Source organism: Colossoma macropomum, unplaced genomic scaffold (genome assembly GCF_904425465.1).
Source record: "Colossoma macropomum unplaced genomic scaffold, Colossoma_macropomum, whole genome shotgun sequence".
Lineage (NCBI taxonomy): Eukaryota > Metazoa > Chordata > Actinopteri > Characiformes > Serrasalmidae > Colossoma > Colossoma macropomum.
Genome location: NW_023494797.1, coordinates 17008875 through 17034541, shown reverse-complemented (window position 1 = coordinate 17034541; position 25667 = coordinate 17008875). Strand labels below are relative to the sequence as shown.

General features: G+C 37.1%; 2 protein-coding genes across 2 annotated transcripts; one reads left to right on the top strand and one right to left on the bottom strand.

Annotated features, from left to right (window-relative positions):
• The first annotated feature begins 2009 nt into the window (after positions 1-2009).
• On the top strand, positions 2010-10783 carry LOC118817616 (B-cadherin-like). Its single transcript, XM_036584446.1, has 11 exons — positions 2010-2223; positions 2952-3033; positions 6067-6176; positions 6264-6419; positions 6546-6690; positions 6802-6974; positions 8026-8163; positions 8357-8542; positions 8655-8899; positions 9968-10110; positions 10194-10783. Exons 1-11 carry the CDS (start codon positions 2173-2175, stop codon positions 10394-10396), a joined length of 1632 nt encoding a protein of 543 aa, XP_036440339.1. The 5' UTR covers positions 2010-2172; the 3' UTR covers positions 10397-10783.
• A 1619-nt stretch (positions 10784-12402) lies between these two features.
• Positions 12403-17670, bottom strand: ciao2b (cytosolic iron-sulfur assembly component 2B). Its single transcript, XM_036584445.1, has 5 exons — positions 17359-17670; positions 16269-16348; positions 16005-16130; positions 15606-15651; positions 12403-13792 (listed from the first exon to the last, which is right to left on the bottom strand). The coding sequence occupies exons 1-5, from the start codon at positions 17486-17488 to the stop codon at positions 13692-13694; spliced, it is 483 nt and encodes a 160-aa protein (XP_036440338.1). The 5' UTR covers positions 17489-17670; the 3' UTR covers positions 12403-13691.
• Between the last annotated feature and the right edge of the window lie 7997 nt (positions 17671-25667).

Sequence of the window (25667 nt, the reverse complement as noted above, 5' to 3'; positions counted from 1 at the left end):
TGAAGCAGCTTGATTTTCTCCTCTCTCTCGACGATGAAAGCTTTAAGTGCTGTTTATCTGATGGGGGCAGTTTTGGTGTCTACCAGGTCTTCCAGGTGGTTGTTAGGAGTCCCATTTTCTCAAAGATGGGGGCATCTGTGGATTTGATTGTAGGAAATATAACAAGGAATATTAACCATGCTATGTATCTGCTATATTACAGGTTTTTGTAAAGGGTTATTCGCTGCTTGTTTCAATGTTCTACAACAACTTTATGATTCAGACACAGTGTAGTTCATACATCACTCAGGGTGCTGAAATCTGTGTTTGTTTCTAACAACCATCTATAACTGTACTGATGTATCTACTTCATAACAGATAATCAGGCATCTAAAATCTGTTATGGATCTGTGAAGAACAAATCATTTTAAAACATAATTTCCCGTCTTTTACAAAGAAATATATTTTTTCTGACCATTAGCAGAAAATGTCAGTTTTTTAAATCCCATTTCCAAAAAAGTTGGGAGGAGGTGCAAAATGTAAATAAAAACAAAATGCAATGATGTGCAAATCATTTAAACCCTATATTTGATTGAAAATAGTACAAATACAACAAATCAAATGCTGAAACTAGAAATTTTATTGTTTTTTGGAAAATATATGCCAACAACACGTTCCACAAAAGTTAGGAAGGGGCAACAAAAGGCTGGTAATTGACAACAGGTCAGTAGAGGTATAAAAAGAGCATCTCAGAGAGGCTGAGTCTTTCAGAAGTAAAGATGAGGAGGGGTTCACCACTTTGTGAAAGACTGCATGATCAAGAATAAAGTTTCTCAACGTAAAATAGCAAAGAACTTCTGCTTTTCATCATCTACAGTACATAATATCATTAAAAGATTCAGAGAATCTGGAGAAATCTCTGTATGCAAGGGACAAGTCTAAATACCAATATTTGCTGGCCATGATCTTTTGGCCCTCAGACCACACTGCTTTAAAACCAGACATGATTCTATAGTGGAAATCTCACTGCATGGACTCAGAAACACTTCTAAAAACCACTGTCTGTGAAAACAGTTATTTTCTGCATCCACAAATCTAAGTTAAAACTTCGAAATGCATGAAGAAACCATATATAAAGAGGATCCAGAAACACTGCCACCTTCTCTGGGCCCGATCTTATTTAAAATGGATAGAGGGGAAGTGGAAAAGTGTCCTGTGGTCCGACGAATTAACATTTGAAGTTCTTTTTGGAAATCATGGACAGTGTGTCTTCCGGGCTAAAGACCACTCAGCTTGTTATCAGTGCACAGTTAAAAAGCCAGTATTCATGATGGTTTAGGGGGGCATTAGTGCACAAGGCATGGGTGACGTGCACATCTGTGAAGGCAACATTAATGCTGAACGATTTATAAATGTTTTGGCAACATATGCTGCCATCCAGACAACGTCTTTTTCATGGAAGGCCTTGCTTATTTCAGCAAGACAAGGCCAAATCACATTCATATGCATGTATTACAGCAGTATTGCTCCATATTGAAAGAGTCCGGGTGCTAAACTGGTCTGCCTGCAGTCCAAACCTGTCACCACTGACAACATGTGGCGCATTATGAAATGAAAAATACGACAAAGACTTTCAAAACAACAGCAGTTGGTGTCCTTGGTTCCCAAACATTTGCAGAGTGTTGTTAAAAGAAAAGATAATTCAGCACAGTAGTAAACATGCCCCTGTCTCAACTTTTTCGGAACGTGTTGTTGGCATCAAATTCAAAACGGGCATATATTTTTCAAAAAACAATAAAAATTTCTCAGTTTCAACATCTGATATGTTGTCTTTGTACTATTTTCAATTAAATATAGGGTTTAAATGATTTGCACATCATTGAATTTTGTTTTTATTTACATTTTGCAAAGCGTCCCAACATTTTTAGAAATTAGGTTGTAATATGATCAAAGTATTTGCAAGAAATTGCTATTTACTTTATACAGTTTCTGCGGGTGTGCTGCATTTGCAAAACTGCAGTCCTTATCACAGATAGCTTTACTCGGCAGACAGCTGTGGTTGGAAACAAGTGGTATCAACAAAAAAAAAAAAGGTTTCAGATACAGATAGCAGCTCTCAGACCAAACCATACAGCCTAAAGCTTTGGGCAGCTTCCTGATGTTTCTGAAATCTCACCTACTCCTCAGTTCTGGATGCATACAGAGTACAACATGATCGTGATTCTCCTTCTGGCTTTGCTCCAGGTGAGTAAATAGATAAAATTCTCCCTGATTTGGGAGATGGGTTTTTTTAAATGATACATTTCTATAAAAAACTTAATGCCAGATGTTGGCCAGCGGGACCAACTCGTCACCATGGCCGAAACACAAGGGACCTGACCCTGAAGAAGCCTCCATACAATAATACATTAAAATTATTATACAGTCATATATTTATTGTTATATTTATAGAGTAATCATTTAGTTGGCTACAAATGGCTACAAATCAGCAAATTAACTTTCCTACATGCATGGGTGACTTACTACAAGTGAAATATTGGAGAAAAGTCTTGTAGCATGGACACAGTGATCAAATCAAAATTCATAATTAATAATAGTTAATAATATAATTAATAATAGTTAATAATATTTAAGAAACCTTTTAATGCATTAAGATTGTAGTAGGTTCTGGGGGAAACTTTACCACAGGTAAAATATGGCATTACCCTCTTACAGCATAGGTATGGTAATAAATACCATAAAGATTTATGATCAATAAAATAATTATTCAAAACATTAAATGTTGTAGTAGTTGCTAAGTGGGGAGCTTTACTCACTACATATTATGTAAAATTCCTAAAGCCCAGGCACAGTAATGAAATTAAATCGATAGAATTGCCCTGGATTTGTGAAATGGGTTGTGGAGCTTCTACTTCATGCATTTAAGGATTTTTAATAATGTATTTGTACACAAATCTTGTACCTCATGCCAGATATTAGCCAACGGGGTGGAATTGTCAGCATGGCAGAACCACAAGGGACCTGACCCTGAAGAAGCAGCAGTGGCAGCAGCTGGTATAAAGATTTTACCTTATTTTGTGTTTACCTCACACTGTTTCAGCTCATATTTCCTGCATTAACATCAGAAAAACCATGTAAGAGTGACTAAAGTAACATTAAGGATGTTTTAAAGTCCGTACACCAAAACCTGAAGAGAAACAGAGGCCATGTAAGCCTCTCAATAGTAAATGTTGATAATTATTTGGTAATAAAACATGGCGACAACATTGGTTTTACTAATATAATAAATGCTACCATACCAGAGTGGGAGGAAGAAGTGGGGCAGGAAAGCTTAGTCATTTTCATTAATTTTGCTATTTACCCTCATTTCATATTTACCCTCAGTTCATGTGATGTTTGTTTATATACTAACGTGTTGCATAAACTTTCAATAAATGTGAAATATTGATAAGTAATCTAAGACTGATATGTAATGCTACAACAGTGCTGCAAAAAGTATTTGCACCTTACTGGTTCCCTCTGTTGTTGCAATATTCGTCACACTTGATGGATTCAAAACTTGAGGAAACACAAAACAAACAAGAAGCTCCTTTCATGTACTGAAGGAAATAGTTTTGCAGCACCTACAGCACCCATGTGAAAAAATAAACTTTACTACATCTTTTAGCAGGAACAACTGCAACCAAATGCCTTCTGTGACTGGAGATCAGCCTTTCACATTGCTGTGGAGGAATTGTGGCCCACTCTTCTTTGCAGAATTGATTTAATCCTGTCACATTGGGGGGCATTCTTTCATTCTTTTATTCTTTTCTTCTTTTCTTTTTTATTCCATTTCTGTGAAGTTTCACCACTGTTTCAAGTCCTTCTTTATTTGGAGATAATGGCTCACACTGTAGTTCGCTGGAGTCACAGAGCTTTAGAAATGCCTACGTTCCCCTTTCCAGAAATATTTCAAAAGGTTTCTTTTCTCTTCCAGAAAATCTTTTGATTGTGGCGTAGAGTGCAGCTCATTGAGATCTTTTAGCCTAATTCACACTGTTGAAAACGTCCCTTTTAAGTGATGTTTAGATTCAAAAGGGCCTGCAGTAATCAGGGTCTGTGTATCTTTTGGTCATTCGATTTTCTTTCAAATCCAGCATTGAAAAATGGGAAAATGGGTCAATTCTCTTGGGTTTTGGTTGTGTTATTATCAGTGGACAAATCAAGAAATAGCTTAATTTTACAATTTCACAAACTAATTATAAAACAAAAACAAACAACAATGGAATAAAGGGTTTTTTATTTTATTTAGCCAAATTTTAAATTTTCTATCTGAACTGGAAATAAATGTGGCATTTATGGTCGCAGGAGCTCAGAAATCAGAAATCACTGCGAGACTCTGTGTTGGGCTTTAGCAGTGGTGGACGAAGTACACAAACCATGTACCTGAGTTAAAGTAGAGAGACCCAAGGTAAAATATCACTCCAGTAAAAGTAGAAGTTCCTCCCTTTAGACCTCCACTTGAGTAAAAGTACAAAAGTGTTTGCCTTCAAATGTACTTAAGTATCAAAAGTAAAAGTACTAAAAGATTAATTATGACTCTAATGTCCTATTATTATTTTTGTAACAAGACTGCTTTATCAGCTCATTTTAGGTGAAAATACTCCAGTGTCACTCTTGGTAAACCAGTCTTTTAATAGAATGTCATTAATTAGTGACGCTGATGTCTATTAAAATTATCATAAGCACAAAACACTGAAGGCAAACAGTTTCCAGGTAGAACTGAGTGGCCATGAAATAACTTCTTGCAAACAAGCAAAGTTTCAGTTTAAGATTTATTTGCAACTTAGTTACAAGTTTAAGTTTAATAAAAACTTTAATCACAGGTTCACAAATGAGTTTTCCTTTACTAAACTGCATCTGTAGGTCTCTGTTCATAAACATAAACTAGCCAAAACAAATTTACTATAAAATGAAAGTGTTTGTATAAATTCAGAAAAAAGACACGTCAGTCACAACTGCATATGTACATATTTCTATATTGTGGTCTATTTACACAAAGTTAGGTTAGTTCCATCATTTATGTTGAATAGACTCTCCCAAAATTTTATGCTGCTACATTGACGTTGAACCGTGTGCTGCACTGGGTCGGTATGACCAACAGGTCAAAACAAGCTCAAAACAAGGTGCGCTGTGCCCTGATTGGTGTTCTTGCGCTTCTTTCGTTTTGTCATGTTATGTTTTTATACACACATAAACCAAAAGGAACATCAGATTTCTCATAATGTAGTGGAGTAAAAAGTGAGATATTTGACTTTGAAATGTTGTGGAGTGAAAGTAAAAAGTCACCCAAAATGGAAAAACTTCAGTAAAGTACAGATACACAAAAACTACTTAAGTACAGTAACGAATTACATTCACTTCGGTACTGTCCACCACTGGGCTTTAGGTCCAGTTGTGCTGTTTGTTGTGAATGAAAAGTGAGGGTTAACCATTATTTACACACAGAAACAACCAAAATCGCGAGTGTAATCTGTAGTGTCAATTTGCAGGTGCACGTGAAAGAGAGTCAGTTCTGCACAACCCTGTGATTTCTGAGTTTCTGACACCATGCGTGCACTCTGCACGTCTATTTCCGGTTAAGGCGATATAATTTTTGTATTTGGATAAATAAAATGCAACTCTTTATTCCTTCATTGTTTGTTTGTTATTTGATTTTTTGATTAGTTTGTGAAACTTTAAAGCAAAGCTGTTTCTTATTTTTTCAAGTCACAATAATAGAACCAAAAATGAGAACTGACCCATTTTTCATTTTTTCAATGCTGGTTTTGAAATGAAAATTGAATGATCAAAAGATACACAGACCAATCAGGCCTGGGTGTGTCTAGTTTAAGTGATCCTAGTTGATGTTAGATCATTTTTTTCCTTGCATGCCTCAGAGAAGGTCCTCAACCCACCCCCCCACCATTTTCAATCCAAATTTAAGCCGTTCAGCAGAGGCATTGAAAACGTTGGCTTTATTTCAGTTGGTTTTATGTTGATGGACAGAGGTTTATGTAGTGCATTTTTATTAAAAAGAGCCTCCCAAGACTGTTCCCGTTCTTCCAGAGTTTCCAGCACCTTCAGCAGTGTTGAGGAGGAGAAAGAGAGAGTGGGTGATTCCACCAATAAACATCCAAGAGAATGACAGAGGACCTTTCCCCAAACACTTGATTAAAGTATGTGCACTTGACCTCTAATTTAAGCTGAAATCCTTCAATAGGTACCAATGTTAATTTGTACTAAATAGTCTCATCTGTGTCCAGATCAAGTCCAGTTATGCTAAGGAAGTTAAGGTGGTGTACAGCATCACTGGTGAAGGAGCTGACCAGGATCCAAAAGGACTTTTCACTGTAAAAAGAAACGATGGCTCGCTCTATGTAACAAGGACACTAGACAGAGAGGCCAAAGATAAATATGTGGTAAGAGACTTTGGTTCTGCTGTCAGAGTTATCATGTTACTATGAACACACTAAAAAATATTATAACATAAGGAGAATCTGTCCTGCCTCTATTTAACATGGTTTGTATTTCTCTGCATTCTCCAGCTTCAAGCTCATGCTATTGCAGTTGATGGTGAGGATCAGGAAGATCCCATGGAGATTATTGTCTATGTAATTGATATGAATGATAACACGCCTGTCTTCACCCAAGATCCTTTCCTTGGCAGTGTTCCAGTAGCTTCAGCAATAGGTAGCTATATTAGTTGTGTATGTGTTTGATAAGGCAAATAATTATTATGGCTTTCAATGCTGATTCTCTGTTTTGCAACATTTAATAGTCTTCATTACTCTCTGTCTGAAGGATTTGAGTTCATGACGGTCACAGCTGCTGACACAGATGACCCCAACACTGACAATGCTGATGTCAGATACTCCATCATCAGTCAGAATCCACAACAGCCAGATCCAGTCATGTTCGTCATTAATCCTGTAACTGGAGCGATTCGAGTGAATGCTGTAGGACTGGACAGAGAGGTGATAATAATAACAATAATAATTATGATAATAATAATGAGCTGTCTTCACAGCAGGGCAGGCTACACTCTACTTGACAGGATGAGGAGCTCAAAGTAGAGCCACTACTCCTCCACTTTGCGAAGAGTTGAGGTGGTTCGGGCATCTGATTAGGATGGCTCAGCCGTCTGGGACGAGACCCCGAGGTTGTCTGAGAGGCTCAGCCGACTGGGATGAGACTCCGAGGTCGTCTGAGAACCTGCTAGAGGGATTATTTCTCCATGAAAAGTATCCTAGCTTGGGGGACAAACTCTGCTCCCATGTCCCATTCCAAGTCCCCAGCTTGCAGCCTAGTCAAACTCCACTGTGATGGTTTAAAGTCTCTGCCTAATGGTTCAGTCAAACCCCACTACTGCGGTGAAAAGTGTCCCAGCTCGCAGGCTAATCAAACTCCTCTACCATGATGCAAAGGCGCTCAGCCATGTTGATGGGCATATATTTGTGTATTGCATTTTTATTTTAAAAAAAGAGCCGTACCAGACTGTTCCAGCTTTGAAGTTCATTGAATCTCCAGGAGGATTGAGGAGGAGCAAGAGGGAGCAGGTGATTCTGTCGTTCCCAAAGAATAACACAGGACCTTTCCCTAAACAGATGGTGCATATGTGTGCAGTTAACCTCTAATTTAAACTGGAATCTCGTATCTCCATTTTTGTCGTTTTTCAGTTTGTGACATAATTTGAAAATACTTTTTGCCCTTTACATTGATTGTAAATTTCATCATGAATAGACCAAAACAAACGGCCCAAAATGACTTGGAAAAAATTCTGGTTCCATTGACTTACATTAAAAGTAGGCTTTTTCCTTCTCCTGTGAAGTTACCATTTTGGAGATACAAGGTTTTCTTCCGACAACAGCGCTATGTCAAAGTCACTTGGCCAGTTCTCAGTCAACACTGGAAAAAACTCCTTTGCCAGTGGGAAGAAGAACAAAAACAAATCACAAATATACCGCAAACTAAACAAAATTTATGATTGTTAAATTGATGTGGAATCTTAAACCTCATCTCTTACAGAAATATCCTGAATACACATTGAAGATTACTGCTGGAGATATGCAGGGTAAAGGACGCGTAGGCACTGGAACAGCAGTTATTACTATAACAGACAGCAACGACCACGCGCCCCAGTTTGAAAAGACGCTGGTAAGGCAGGTAACAGTTATGGATTAATCTGTTGTCTACATTTTCCCACAGTTTGCAAAAGGATTTTATTTGTGAAAGTTGAAATCTGCTTTGAGGAGATCTAGTCCAGAAAGTCATTCTCAAATATATATTGTTTTTAAAATCAGTGAAAGTGGTTACTGATTGTGTTACTGTATTTATGTAAACACTGTTTGTCGTTCAGTACAGTGTGTCTGTCCCAGAAAATGAAGTTGGAGCTGTGGTGGTGAAGCTGCCAGTGACTGATGAAGATGAACCTCAGTCTCCTGCCTGGACAGCCAAGTTCAGGATCATTAGTGGTAACAATGGTGGATTTTTCGCCGTTAACACAGGACCAGACAAACAGGAGGGCATCATCACTACTGTTAAGGTAATTCAATTTCTGACTGGTTTGTCAGTCTAATCTGCTGTTAGTGTTGTTGTTTTTTTATTAAATACCTCCGTTCATTTTCTTTTTTGGGTTTTCTTTGTTGTCCATTTAGCCATTGGACTTTGAGCAGAACAGCAAGTTCACTCTGTTGGTGGTTGTGGAGAACGATGTTCCATTTGCCAAACCCCTGACCACTTCCACTGCCACGGTCACTGTGAATGTTCTTGATGTGAACGACGCTCCAGTGTTTGACCCAGAGGAGAAAATCATTTCCAAACGTGAAGACGTGGCGGTTGGTAGTGAACTAATAATGTACACTGCAACTGATCCAGACACAGCGAGGACTCAGAAAGTGACGTAAGAACCTGTAAAAATAATATTATCCAAAGGGATTAGGTAGGTCAAAGGCCTATATTGTTCCCTGACCCTCTGTTTTATTGTCCATCTTTCACATGGACACATAATGGCACCGTTCTAATCTTTATTTGTAGTGTCACATCAGTACATTTGAAGATCTTTCTAAGCTCCTTCATATGAGTTCTGCCGGAGTTCCAGTCTGTGTTGTATTTCTTCAATTCTATACCTTTTCTTTTTAATAAGTGCTCCAAGCTGTCCACCACTTGTATATCTGCAGTGTCAGTATTAAAGTTATAACATTTATATATATAGAACAGAGTATGTGCTGTATATGGTTCTATATACAACCTTTTTGAAAATTGTTCCAATAGAACCAAAATGGGTTCTTGTATTCTAACAAGCTTGACATTGTAAAAATAGCAGAACGTTTTTTGGTGTCATATAGAACCAGTTTGAAAAAAAAGGTCTATATAGAGCTATTACAGCACGTTCTCTATCAATCTGAAGAACATTTTCATGATGCAAAGAGCCCTTTAATCATGCAAAGGGGTCTTTGAGTGTTCATGGTTCTACACAGAACCATTTTCTTTACCAAAGGACCTTTGAAAAAACATCATTTTTAGGGGGTAGGATGAGTTTAAATAGTATTAGAAAATGTTAGTGTCCGTTTAAAGGGGAAGATAATGTCAGTGACTCAGCTGGAACTGGTTGGTTTTGAGATTGGAAGAAAAAAAGAGTTGAATTGGCAGTAAGTGCACAAAAAAGAGCAGATGAATCAAAAAAAGAGGGAAGTTTTTGTGGGGGAAAAAAAGAAAGCAATGAGTGAACAGAACAGGTGTGTTTTAAGTTTTGATTTGAAAGCGATGAAAACAAGATATTTTACATAAACATGACAGTGAAAGTTTTTGCTTTGCTTCATAATGTGTGTTTATGTTTAGCTATCAATGTTTTTCTCTAATTGATAACCATTTTCAACTTGTAGATTCTTTTTGGATTTTTTTTATTGTTTAATGTGTTTCCAACATCTTGACTCTGATTTCTTTTGTTTTCCCTCTGATCAAACTGCAGGTACCGTGTAGGTTCTGATCCTGCTGGATGGCTGAGAGTTGATGGAGAGACCGGACTGGTCAAAGTGAGGAGCCCCATGGACAGAGAGTCTCCTTTTGTGAAAAATTATAAATACAAAGCTCTGATATTAGCCATGGATGACGGTAACTCCTTCTCCTTGTGCTTTATTTGAAGGAGACTGAGGTGTAGCTTCTCCTAACAGGCTTTTACATGTTCATGACTGCAGATCCAGTTCCAGCTACCGGTACAGGAACTCTTGCGATTGAGTTGGAGGATGTGAATGATAACGCTCCCACTATTGAAGAGAAGATGATCAGAGTGTGCAATAAGCAGTCAGCTCTAGTTCTGTTGTCTGTGACGGATAAAGACGGGCCTGGCTTCGCTGCTCCGTACAGAGTGGAACTCCGAGGAGACAGCAGGAACCCTTAGGAGACAAGATGAGACTAACATAATCAAAAATAAGCATGGATAAAATTGAATGTATCCAGTTATAGATTTCTGAGATGTAGAGTCTACATAAATGTAAATATTGTTTAGCTAAGACTGGGGTGAAATGTATATGGCAGTGTAGCGCACAGCTTTTTATTTAACGTATTGGGGAAAAAATAAAAATGACAATGTTTCCAGTCTGTTAAATTCATCAGATTAAAAATATTGTCTTATAAATTATAAGGAAACCTACTTCTCAGCACTGTTTTATAACAGTGTATGTTTTTGATACGAATACTCTGTAGCTAATTTCACTATGCTGCATTTTTTCAAACCTGTTCTGAACATTTATTTGCAAAATTCACAAATTATGTTTTTCTAATACGCTAGTAAATTGACATTGCGTTAATCCTTTAGTTTATTTACAGACAACACCGCTGAAATTATAAATCAGACAGATGTTTAAATATGTAGAAATGTATTATTTGTACAAATCAACTTATATTTGAATTATTAATAAATGAAAATTCAGTTCATTTACTAAAATCACCTTGTCAAAGACATTTAATTTACATAAATAATAATAATAATAATAATAATAATAGTAAATATCTAAAATGATGATGTATACAAAAAACCTGTGTTTGTATGCAATAATACACATGTAAGCTTAGACCGCTCATTTCTCACCAAGCTGAATGTATGTTTGTATCACTTTTGATGTACTTTGAAAATAACAAAGAGCATAAATCAAAAGAAGTTGTTTGATGTTCACTTATTTCTAATTTAAGAGGGTGGAGCTCTTCAACAGCTGCTTAAGTGCGAAGAGTGTTCTTGTTTCTGAATGTGATTATCAACTCTAAACTGTAAAACTAAACAGGAGAATTCAAAAGACAGCAGTGCACCAGCTTTAGTGCATTTCACACAGAATAGAGGGAGTTTAGTGTGAGTCCTGCTGAACCAGGCAGTGAGATGAACTGATCTTATCAGGAGAAAAGCGACAGCCTGGTTGAGCCAGCCAGTGGAGCTAATCCCAAAACTTTTTAATTAGATGTTTAAAATATATTGTAATTAAACTGTAACTATATTTCAAATACAACTACTTTATTTGACTATATTAATAGAAATATCGAATGGGTTGATTTCCACCGACAGGCCACCAAAAAAGGGTTAAAAAAAATACTTAATTGGCCATTTCAAGCATGGTAGCTTGCAAAAAAAGGATTTTTCTTAATAGATGTTTCAAAAGGTGGAATAATACATTCTGACATGAGTTTAGTTCTTTAAAGCACAAAACTACACTCAGAGTTTATCTCAGGAGGCATCAAGGATAAGACAGATTAGCACAGTATGAAATGCAGGGTCTGAGAAAAGAGCATGATCTCTGATGTCTGCACTGATGACTACAAATAAGTGCAAAGCTGAAATTACCAAATCTTTTCTGTTTAGACCCAACTGTGGACGGATTAACGTCCTGACGATAAGAGAAGCAGGAAATTACTAATGCTACATTTTAAAACCACAAACACAGTAACACGAAAAGTCAACAGTTATGCGGACCCTTAGGAGATTCTAGTTGGGGGTAAGGATTATAATTTATAAGCACAACAAACCAGGATATTGTCAACCCTGCTGAATAAAAATGGCACTGACCAGCATGCTGGTCTAATGGTGGTCCATCTGGTCACTCAGCACAGTCACGCTGGTTAACCAACATCAAAAACACATGATGGCTTTAGCTGTGACCAGTTATGCCAGTCTATGCTATTTTTTCTAGCAGGAACATAAAAAAAATTGTAAATTATCCTCATGAGGCACCTCAAATACACTGACACTCACACACAAAGTGTGTTCTCTGTAGAGAATGTGTTTTCTTATTTTCACTTAGTGGGGAACAAAAACAAAACATAATTTGACTGTAAGACTACACGCAGCTTCCTGAGACTTCTGGGCCCTGTCAATCTTTATGAAATAGTTCATCAAGACTTTTATTTTGTCCAAACAAATGGTTTTAGCAATTTTATTTTCACAAAAGGAAGCTTTAACAACATGGCAAAATAAACTATGCATTCCTAAGAACAAGGAAAATGTGCTTTGTGTTTATTTAGGTTCTTACATACAGGCATGTCAAACACGTTCACTTCAAACGTGGCCTAACATTGGGTGACACCTAGTGGCCTTTTAGTCCTTCTGTAGCTCTATTAATGATCAGATCTCATTTCAAGCAATTAAATAATAGAGTTTCATTATTATACATACCCAGCATGGTTGTTCTATGAGCTGCTCAATTCAAACTTTTTGACACTTTTGATTTTTGAGACAAAACTGTATTAGAGAAATGCATATTTGCTTCTGTTTAGCTCATTTATTTTCGAAATTCTGCTGATGTGTAAAGTGTACAGGATCTACAGACAGCATAGGCAAACACACCTTATGAAACTGTGCAGATGATGTACCAACAAATAAAACATCTGTTTCAGACTTTTAGCTGTGGAAGGACATCCTGACACTGTTACTGTATCCTCCATTTCGTACTCTGTCTTACAAGGAATTCCATCAATTTTTCACAATTTTTGCATTATTTAAACGAGACTGTTAAAGTCACAGTGGTGGTGAATGGAACCAGACATCTGAAGAGTTTAATGCTTCTAAAAGCTCCCTTAAAGAAAGTTATTACATGAAATGGTTTTGAATACGCTGCCTTTTGCAGAGACTGTCTCCTGATTATCTTAAAATGGTTTTGGCCCAAAATATATTTTTCAAAATTTATTCATGGTGGACAGGACATGCAGGGCACTTTAAGGCAAAATATCAAAAGAAAATATATCATTAACATTACATATAAAAACTCAGAAGAAACATGTGGATTTACTGGTGAGTTTGGATAGAAAATAAAATGGCTATATTTGCGTTGCAGAAATTTTGGAAAATCGGTGGAGTTCCCCTTTAAGTATTCTGGATTGCACTGTATATGATTTTATACATACAAAAAAGCAGCAAAGCGTTACTCAAGCAAGTGCAAACATGTTATCAGCTATGTGTTACTGTTCCTTCTTTTGCTCCTTACGAGTTCTGTGACTGTTTGTCAAACGGTGCTCATGATACAGTGTAGAGAGAACAACCTCTTGAAGGAACTGCATCAGGAACACTGACACAAAATACTTTCTTCAAAAAAGCTGAATGTGCAGTGTAGCAGGTGCGTCAGTCTAGAGAAGAGCATGAATGTAACAAACTGCAGTCAAGAGGGCTCAGAGTTTCTCCCACAGAAGGATGGCTGGACAATGAACTGGTCAGGTCACACGGGTCTGGTAGAAAGGCACTGGTTGACCACTTCCAGCAGCTGTGAGTTTTCCAGCGCTGCAGCCACTCTCTCCTTATCCGCTAACTGCTTATTGACTGAAAAAGAGAGAGTGAGAAGACAGCAAAGTCAAACGATGCCAGCCAAGTGAATTCTGCTCTGAAATATAGTAGTGAACAAAGGGGAATTCCATCATTTTTCAACATTTCTGCATAATTCAATCTTTGCGATTCAGAGTGGGTTGATGTCAAATGATGCACTATAGAAAAAATTTACTCCGATATGGTTATGAGAACCAGAGGTCACACAAATTTATATCATGGTATAATTAAGATTACATACAGTTTCAGTATATATCAAGGTATAGTGTATTTATACACATAAATACACTAACCTTTTTTTAGATTAACAGTGGCATTTTATTCTGAATGTCCCTTCACTTTTAATAAGAATCATATTTAACAACTTAAGTAAAATTGCAATAATTTTATTGGGTGGAATAGTACAAATGGAAATGAACAATACACAGACAGATGCCAATATTGCTTTCTAATCCTAACGAGATAAAGGGGAGTGTATGTAAAGCCCACAGTGGCTTCTCTGAGTGTAGCAAAAACAAGACGAAACTGAAGTCAGCTTCTTATTCACCAGCTTATTGTTCGTATAGCCGGCTAGTCTCCATGCTAGGCTAATGGCTAACAGCAAACACCAGGAGGCCCACTTATTAACTCATTACAAACTGATGTCTGCCCCTCTGAAAATAAACTGGACTAACTCTGGATGCAGCTAACTACATGAGAGGTGATGGAATCAACCAGTTATATTCTATTTGTACGTTGCTTTATCTGCATTTATGTAAACGTTATGTTAAACAGTAATGACAAAACTAATACCTTAAAAAGAATTTCATCCAGTAAATCACCCAGTACTAATTATAGAGCTAACAATGAAATGAAAAATGAGTTTTGTTATATTAGTAACGTAACAAGAGCTCAACAGGCTGCTCTGGCAGCGGGCTTAGTGGGGGTAGGGGTGGGGGTTTTGTCTCCTGGAACCACAACACAAGACCGTAAACATTTTTATCACAGTTTTGGTCTCGGTTAAAGAATGGGTACGCACCTAGGGTTTATATATCAACACTCATACATTTTTACATGACCATTTTCCAACCTCTCTCTATCCTGTGAAATAAACAGGCTGATGTCTTTAGGACTAAAAAATATAAATACATCAGAGCTGACTGGCTGCTTGTATTGCACCTCATTCAATAAACAGCCTGGAGCTGCAATACTGCTTATAACTTCAGTGTGAATGGGCAGGGCTTGACTGTTGTAGGCTGAATAGGAAGATTCATATCACATTACAAAAACACTGAATTCAGCTTAGCTTTTTTTATATGGGCTGTACAGACTGGGGAGTGAAGTATAAGTTTTAGCAAAACTGGCAATGCTTACACACTTATTCACTCTTATTTAGTGAGGTAATGTTGGTGTGCCATGATATGTGCCCTTTAAATGCTTCAGATGTCTGGTTCCTATCTCCACCACTGTGAACAATTTTGACTCTTGAAGTTTCTCTAGAACAGAGCATTTCATACCAAACTACCCTGGATGACTTTGAATTATGCAGAACCTTTGGATTTCTCCTTTAAATGCTCCTTAGTAGCTTATTGTACTTTGGAAAACCCTGAAATTTCAAGACCAAACATATTTAAACATTTATTTATAACAAGTAGCCTTGTTAAAGTTAACTATTTACAACCACCAGTGGTTTAAACTGTTACTAAGAGGAATACATGTCAGGGTAGGAGTGGGGGTACAGTCTAAAAGAGCATAAAACTTAAAGCAGAAACATTTTTATACTAATTGTTGGTTCATTAGTTACTAGACTGACAAGACAGTGACAGCTTACCTGCATCCTCTGAGGCATGTGTGCCTGGCGTGATGTGGACATCAATCTGAAAGCATAGACAGCATATGAAGATGAGAATATCACCAAAACAACAGCAGAGACGAGTCAGAATCGTCAAATATTCTAATAGTTATGATATGCAAATGAGCTCGTCTCTAACATTATTCATTCTCATCAGAACCATGAGATATCTGAGCTCTATGGTCCATAAGAATTTCTTATCTGTTTAGTTCAATGGCGGCCGGGCGGTGGAGGGTCATTCGAATATTTTTCGAATAATGTCTTAAAAATTTGGATATCAAATTTGATTAAAATGCCTATCCAAAAGAATATCAACAACAAAACACTGACATCAAAACCTGACTACGCAAAAAAACAAAGCACAGACACAAAACACACCTTGAACCTGTCTGGTAAAGAGCGCAGCAGTTTGACTTTGATTGACAGCCCTATGAGAGTAGCCATGCTGCAGTGAGGGATGGTGGGCGTGAACTCCACAGAGACCGTGCTCTCCTGGTCATTCACCTGAAGATCAGAAGAAATTAGTTTCTTTGGAAACATGCTTGTTTTGAATACTTAAAAAAGCATTGATGTAAAGCAACTTTTAGGCTTTTACTTTAAAATAACTGGTCAAAAGGAATCTTGTAAACTGAATAGACTCACATTTACGCGCATTTGCTCCACGACATTCAGCTCCTCAAGGGACAGAGGGTGCTCAGGGTCATTGATTGACCTAATAAGATGTGATCATGAGGTCAAGGTGTAAAAAATAAGCTATGTTACAGAGACAAGACATTGATTGCATTTGGTAGATGTTTCCTTATCCTATTCCTGGACTCTCTACTGCACATTTTAGTGTAATTTGGCCCTAAGAGTCTCACTTTAACCTCATTAAGAGCTTGATAGTGGGCTGATTAGTTGAGTTACGTGTATTAGAGAAGCAAAACATGAAATGATTCAGTGCAAGAAAACTGTCTCACTCTCCTGCTCTGCACTATACAAACATAAATCCATATACACACACACACACACACACACATACATACATATACATATACATATATATATATATACTATATATATATATATATATACACACACACATACATAAACAAACACACACACACATACACACATACATGTGTGTGTGTGTGTGTGGGTGTGTGTGTATAAACACATTCACAAACTTGAATGTCACAAGGGTTCTGCTGTTGGTACGATGTCAAGCTTGTAATAGTAGAGGAACCCTTTTTGGCTCTGTTTAGAACCATTGTCAAACAGGTCCTATACAGAACCATATACAACCCACACTATATCAATCTGAACAACCATTTCATCATGCAAAAAGCCACTTAAACATGTAAATGGCTCTATATAGAAATCATGGTTCTAAAAAGAACCATTTCCTTTACTAAACACACTTGAAGAACCATCCTTTTTAAGTGTGTAGCTGACTAGCTGCTGGCGGAAACGCACTCCATAAGCTATAATAAAGACAAGGCCTGAACTGGCTTCCTATTCGCCAGCTTCTGGGTCGAATGTTCCCGTTCCACCTTAAATGAAGCTGCAGTTACATTCTGGCCAGGCGCCAGAATGTAACTGCTGCGCCGTTTAAGGTGGAACGGGGAAATTCGAACCAGAAGCTGGGGAATTGGAATCCAACTCCAGCTTGGTATAATAAAGGCTTCGCTAAGCGGGTTAACCGTCACGCCGCCAGAAGCAGCTCCGCTTTATTCTGTATTTTAAAGGATATCGAAGATCTCCCTGTCGTCGATGGGGTCGGCCACGTCCTCGTCCTCCTCCCCGGCTGTGAGGAGTCGCTCTCCGGCCCGCTGGAAAATGAGCGGGTTGGCGTTCTCTAACCGCGCTGCTGTAGCGGACATGCTGCCCAGACCTGGCGCTCTCTAACCGGCTTACCGCGCTGAGGGCTCCGCTGGGGTAGCGCTCCGTCCTCCAGTGAGGCTTTACTTTATGGAGTAAAACCACCACAAACTACAAGAACTACACAAACTACAGTGAAGTACAGAGGAATATCGGCTCAGCAAAGACCGCGACACCAACTACTGCTTATAGGAAGTTTTGAAGAAATTCTTTTCAAAATAAAAGTCCGAAGCTCCCTGACTCATTCAAGACATCCCTGTCAAATAACTATAACGTAAGGATTTTCGTCTCGAAACCACGTTTTTATCCACCATATTTTCAATCACACATTACAAATAGATCTTCACGTCATACAGTTATTTTGTTATGCCGAATAACACTGAGTTTAAATTACAGTATAACTTCTTCCGTAGCATAATGTTCATTAGCAAAACTGTAAAAACTTTCATGTCATTCTGTAATATTCTATGTAATAATAAGTTATATGATGTAACATATATTAACTATTATAATAATATTATGATATTATATAATAATATGATATATTACGATAATAGTAGTTATTATAAGTCTATTCAAATCTATATATCTATAGATATTCATATCTGCATGTGTACAGATATTCACACATCTCTTTAGCTCATTTCACATTAGTCCTTTATTACTCTACTCTATTTATTGTATTTTTATTTTCTTTGTCCCTTAGTTAGATGCTTGTTAATAGGCTGTGTGCTTGTCTGGTCTGTTTAGTATGTTACATGCAAGGTGCGAAACAGGACCCCCAAATTAACCTCTTTGACTCCCTGAATGTCTCAAAATTAAAATTCTGGGGGGTCCCTGAAAAATAGCTTAGGATGATGTTATGCTGTCCATTAGGGAAAAATAGACACTCGGATACAAATTCAGTGAAAGCTCATTGTTTAGCTGCTTCACCCATAATCAGTGAGCTTCTGTCTTTGGTGTTGTTAACTAGAGCTGCAGCACTGCTCTGCCTTAGGATGGCGCTGTAGCAGACAGGTTCACCCAGTTGGTCCTTCATAGCCTAGCAACTGTAACTATGCCCAGGATAGCTCTGAAAAACTGCAATATGCCACAGCATATTTGTAAATCTGAAAACTCACCCAGTTTTCCAAGAGTTTGGTGGAAAGAGTCAACTGCTACTAATTTCTCAATTAGAGGGCAAAAGAGCAGATGTGTAAGATCTCAGTTAATGTGTGAAAGAATACCAAACTAGAAAAGAGCATTTCCAGAAGAAGAACTATTGAACCAAACATTTTTTTTTTTGCCATTGAAGCATTAGTGCTGCTGTGTTGAGTGAGTTAGCAGCCAGCCAACACTGGCCAACATGGGAACGAATACCAGAGGGTATTTCACACACTGGTTACATGTCATACATGTGTGCATTCACCAACAGGTTCCGTGTGTAACACACTTGGCAAAATAAAGCGATTCTCATTCTGATTCTGATACGCAAGTACAGTGTATGTATAAGTATATCTATGTATTGGTTGTGGACAAGGACAGAGAAACTAACAAAATGTTTAATACAGAATACAAGCCAAACTTTCCAGCTTTTGGTCCAGGCTCTTTTGAAAGCTCATGTTTTAAAAACTTATAATCTCATATTTAATCATAAAACTATGTACAGTAAGTGACAGTACAGAGTTTATATGGTTAAATAAATTGGTGTGGAGGGGGAGGCAGATAATGATTATGTTTCTGTTAAAATGAATGGTTTTATTTTAAGCTGATGTAAGTAGTGCTAATGTGGAAACAGATACATTTAATCATGGCAAATGTTTAAATTTAATAGAAATTTTTATTTAGTAAACGAAACTTCAATGTTTTTTTACACAGATATGCAAAAATATGTATATAAAAACATACCTTAAAATAAAGAACTTTGAATTCATATATTTGAGAGTGAAAAGCATTTTTAGCTCATCTTTGAATGTTTTGGACTCATGGCCATCATTTGCGGAGATTCCTGGATTGTGATGGATGATACATTAAAATTGTAAATATATTTGCATGTCAAATATTTATTTATAACAAAAAAAAGATGTAAGGTCGGTCAGTTTGGATGCTTCCAGGTGAGAAAGTAAAGAAACAGTCCCAACTCATTCTTGTGCTGTTAAAAAGTTAAAAATGTTGTTGACTAAACTACTAAAGTCCAAGTCCAGACTGAGACCAGATTAAGAATTTTTCAAAATATTAAAATAAAATGAAGAGAAAAACTGAAATGTATTTATTTGTCATTATACATGATCTGTAGTAATAAATAACAATGTAGTATTATTAATTTTTAAATGTAACAAATAATATTTTGTCTATATATATTATTAATTATTATTATGTTATTGTCTTAGTCCAACTTTGCATTGTACCTTTCGGAAGCAGATAATGTTGAGGTTCTTCTCTGTCTTTTCTTCTGATTCAGAATCACCACCTAAAGTCAAGTAAATATAAACCAAACACCATACAAACAACATCCATCTACCATCCATATTCATCATTAAATAAAAAACATTACCATCTGCCCTCAGAGAATGTTTGAATTTTGGAACCAATAAACATCAGCAAACATATAAAACCCTGTTCAGCCACCATGAAAATATCAATTAGATCCTCAACCAGATAGAAAAAAACTCAGTTTCTAATCAGCTCAGACGGAGGCATCACACTCAGCTGGTCTCGAGAGCAATTTCTACATTACTCCGAGACCGAGACAAGACCAAGACCGTTACTTTATGGCCTCGAGACCAGATTCAAGAACTATAACACAATATACAGCATTACTGTGAGGAAAACAACCGTTTTTCTTTTATTCTGTGTTCCATCCACTGCAAAATATAGTGGGCCTACAGTCATCAGCTCTGCTCCTGAAGATCTGCAGCCCTTGTACCTTTAACCCTGATCTGACACACCTGATCCAGGTACTTATTATCTTCAGAAGGCCTTGGTCACCTGGATGAGGTGAGTAAGATTTGGGTTGGAGGTTAAACTTCATAAAAAGTCGATAAAAAGGAATTACCATTATTAATACGTTTTACCTTTTCATGCGTATGAAAGTTTCCCAGCAGCCTTTGGTTTCATAGGGCTCCTGTTGGCTAATTTGGTCTTTCCCAGAGCACAAGTAAAATTTCCATAAATGAATTTCAGTCAAACTACTCAGTCAGCTTGATTAATTGCAGTAAATGACCCAACCCAAAAAGATTGATTGGTGTCATGTATGTATAATTTATGGTCACTTGTCCAGGACTGTAAGTGTGGGTTATTGTGCACAATGACGAGGGAGCGGCAGCTCACACCTTTACATTGTGCAGCATGTTGTGTTATTAACCTTATCACAGATAGTGGGGGCAACGTGCTGTAAGAGGTTGGCCTGAGTCACTGTTTAAATCAGAAATCCACCCCATACATCTATTTTATATATATATATATATATATATATATATATATATATATATATATTATATATATATATATATATATATATATAATTCCGGTCAAACAAACTCTTTGACTTCATTCATTTCTGCTAGCTCTGAACCATGAACACTTAAAGAACTGTTTGCATGATTAAAGGGTTCTTTGCATCATGAAATCATGAAAAGGTTCTTCTGAGTGATGTAGAATGTGCTGTAGATAGTTCTATATAAAACTTTTTTGAAAAATGGTTCTATATAACACCAAATAGGGTTCTTTTATTGCTATGGTGTCAAGCTAGTAACAATAGAAGAACCCTGGTGGGTGCTATATAGAACCCTTTTCAAAATGTTCTATATAGAACTGTCTATAGCACATTCATACACATTTTGCATCAATCCAAAGAACTCTTTCATGATGCAAAGAACCCTTTAATCATGCAATGGGTTCTTTGGGTGTTCATAGTTCTACATAGAACCATTTTTTACTAAAGAACTCTTGAAGAACCATCTTTGTTAAGACTGTTGGTGAAGAAGCTAGGACTCTTGTCTGGAGCAGGATATAGCTGTTTAAAGTGGAGTAAAAGTTTGAGTGTCAATCAAATAAAGTAGAAAAACTCAAAAATAGTACACTCTTAAAAATGAAGGCCCCTTTTCAGAGGAACAATAGAAGAAAGGCCATTGAAGAACCACTTTTTAATGGATAGTTAATCTCATAAACTCAGAGTTTCCCCAACTTGGATTAAGCCTAGTCTTTAACTAAATTACAGTGCCAATGGTCTAGGCTTAGGCTTCATCCAGGTCTGGGTAACTGAAAATGAAATTAACCTTTTAGCCAACTGTGTCTGAACACATTGGAATTAGACCTCCGCATTTTACCCATCCGTGCAGTGAAACACCACATACACACTAGTGAACACACACACACTAGGGAGCAGTGAGCACACTTGCCCAGAGCAGTGGGCAGCCCTATCCATGGCACCCAGGGAGCAGTTGGGGGTTAGGTGCCTTGCTCAAGGGCACTTCAGTCACGCACTGTCAGCTGAGGGGATCAAACTGGCGACCCTCCGGTCACAAGGCTGGTTCCCTAACCTCCAGCCGACTGTCACTTTTATTACATTCGTGCAAGCGAGTAAAAGTCCTGAATTATAGGAGTGAAAAATGGGCTGGCCAGTGGTTTCCGTGGAGTTTAAGATGGTAAAGAGCTATTTTTGTAAATGAGATGTCCTGTCTTAACCCTCTGGGGCCTGAGGACATTTCTCTATCTGTCCACATCTTCTTAAATTCTCTCCTTTAAAGGTTCCTCATATAACATGATTCTCATACGCTTCATATCCAAATGCTCCGATATCTTCATCACCACTTTCCAAAACCAACTTCAGCAGCTGTAAACTCCCTGCATACTGTTTCACGTGTCTCCGATGTGGACTGAATGAAGAATGAAGGGTTTCCAGCATGATGGTCAGTCCTTTAGTGATTTCCTGAGTGTCCATTGGTCAGTTTCACACTAAATGTAGATGAACACACAAGTCCACCAGTTCCACACGGAGAGAGGCACATGACGTGTACCTCAGCCCCTCTTCATAGGCTCATAACTCCGGAGTCACGTACGATCTTGTGGTAAGATGGAATGGAAAGGGCGACTCTACAGATTCAGAAAATGTTTGAACTGGATTTCTGTGCTGGATCATCACAAAGACACAGAAACAGATATAGGAACATCAAAACTGACACACAGGTGAGCTCATGGATCCCAGAGGGTTAAAGGCTTGAATAACTTCTATATAGTGTATATCCAGGCAAGAAAGCAAGAAACAACTACATTGATTATAATAAGGAAAACTGCCACAGAATTAGTTTGTGTTTTATTTAACATTTGGAATAGTTTTATATTGGATGAATGTGTATCAGTACCAATTTGATAATTTACTTACTATTATTTTTTTGGAATTACATAAAATTCTCAGACTTTTATTTAGTATCAAATTAGGCAAAAGATTTTTACTAATTTAATCATTTCAGTCACTCCATGTGACCAAAATACTGTCATGGGATTACAAAGCCTGGGATTTAAATAGGTTAATATAAAAAAACTCACTTTTTAGCCAAACATTCAGATCAATTAGAAAACTTTCTTCTGTGGCGTGGGGGACATGTCCCTCCATTTTTAAAAATTCTGCATTTTTGGCTGGTTGCAGGGTGATTTCAGAAAAAGTACATAGCTCACAGTTGTGTTCAAACGTTTGACATGTTTTGTACAGCTGGGGTGCAGGTGGGCTCTCACTGGTCCAGTCAATGTGTGCTTCAGTCCTGGGAGGGGCCCAATCTGGATGGACAACATGCACTGGCAGGGAGCCGAAGCCTACATGGTCCAGTGCAAACACAACAGCTTTAAGAACCACAACTGTGGTCATTATGAGGACGCTGGAGTGATCTGTAAAAGTAAAGAGTTTGTTTACTCTTTATAATCTAACATAACCTGGACTATATCTAATCTACAGTCACTCTTCACTTTATGAGCTCCACCTACCCTATAGGTCCACTGCACACAGTTGTTTGCAGAACTTTGGGCGTCTCTGGTCAAATTTCATGTGAAAATAAGTTAACCCTCTATTGCACGATGTTGCCTCAGGGCAACAAACTCATTTTCCTAACTTTACAATATCGTTATACATATTTAAAGACAACAATAGGCTTAACAATAAAGGAAAGAGTTTGAGTATGTCAATAAAAAGCATGTGCTTAGTCATAATATCTCTTAGTGGGAACATTTAACATTCAGTTTACATTTTTTTGTTATGAGAATTTGAAGAAGTAAGTTTGTTGCCTAGAAGCAACATTGTGCGACAGTGGAATGGATTTAGCCAGTCACAAGCCAGATCTCACCACTTCAGGGAACTCAGCTCTATATCATTTCTTCTCATTGTCGCACAATGTTGCCTCAAGGCAACATACTTCAAAAGGACCCCTGCACACATCTTTTCATTTGTTTATTTTTAAATGTTTTTCAATTTAATAATAGGGTCTGAAAAAATAAATCAAGAATAATTTTATTCAAGAAAAGTGAATTGAATATTTTTTAAATTGCTTTCATAATGTGTGCAGTAGAGGGTTAAAACAGCCTCTACAGAGAACACACTTCTGCACATTTTAATACATAATTACTGTTTATTTCACATATTGGAAATAAACAAAACATAAAATGTGGCCTGTGCAAAGATTATAGTATATTTTATATTTTATGGTTAATTTTTTTCCAATGTGTTAAACTCAGCAAATAAATAAAAATTGTGAAATTAACAGAAAAATAGGTGAGGAAACAGAAAAAAATTTTCTTAACTGATTAGAAAATCGACAAAACACATAATTTGTCTCTGGGTGTTGAAACTATTGCATATGGCTGAATGGATGAGTTGTGAAAGAGCAGCTAGATATTTGCAATCGCTTCCATACATTTTAAAACTCTAATTAAAAATAACATTTATTGTTGTGTCATTTTGTTATTAGTCAGCAATGACAAAATGAAAGAAGCACTAACCTGCCATCTGTGTTACAAATGCATTTTTTGGGTGTGTACATGTATTTACTGTACTGTGACCATTAGTTGACTTTTGCCATAACACTTATTGATATACTTTCTTATTTCTGCTTACTTGTCATCTATGACTGCTGAGGTATTTTGATAAAACAAAATCACAACATGCAAATCAGACATATAGTTTTAGTGTTTTAATATTTGCATACAAGACATTAAACATCAAATAGGATAATTGCAATTGTAAACATGCTTTGTTCACTTATTTTTACGATTACATTACTATATGTGGCTGCTGCCTCCTGATGCCCATCCCCCACACTTATCAGACCAAATTTGCACCTCTGAGCAATTTGACAGTACAGTCTAGTATGCATAAAAAGACCAAAGACCAGTTTCCCAGACCAAGATTAAGCCTAAACCTAGACTAAATAAAACTTCCGATGGAGATTCACCATTGGCACTGCAGTTTAGTCCGAGACTAGGCTTAATCCATGTCTGGGAACCCAACCCAGAGTGTTGATCTCTGACAGTTAATGAGCATCACATTTACTGACACATATTACAAGGAAGTCTTCTCACTTTCATATCTCAAGTACAGATTAAGGAGCATTTTCATGTCGCTGGAATGCAACAGGAACTTCCTTTACTCCCATTTACAACATGCTGTCAGCATGTTGCTATAGTCAGGCCTTACATCGATAACAACTCATCACTCTCACAAGCTTCCAGACAAAAGGAGACACACCTCTCTCAAAGCAGCGTATTGTGAGGTGAAAAACGTAAAATACAAAAGTACACAGACACATTAAGAACAGGGATACGAGACAAAAGACCTGCGCATTTTATATTGTGTTCTGAATACGGGGTATTTAATTTGGTGCAGTGTCCTTCCCAGCGTCATATCTTGACATTTTCATGGCTCCTTAAATATAAATAATAAAATTAATAATAGTTCTGTAGTTATATTGTATTATGCATACATAATACAATAGAACTAGAGTACTGTGCAAAGGTCAGAGACCATCCTTCATTTATGTCATTTCTAATCAAAAGAAAAAATTACACAGAAGCCTCAACAAATAAATACAATATCAAAATTTTAACTATAGACCGTATCCACACTATTATTTTCGGTAGACCTGATTTCAGTTTTCTGCAGGGATATTTTCCCCATCTTCAAAGTTCAGTCTTAGAAGTTGGTTTAGCACTTTCTGC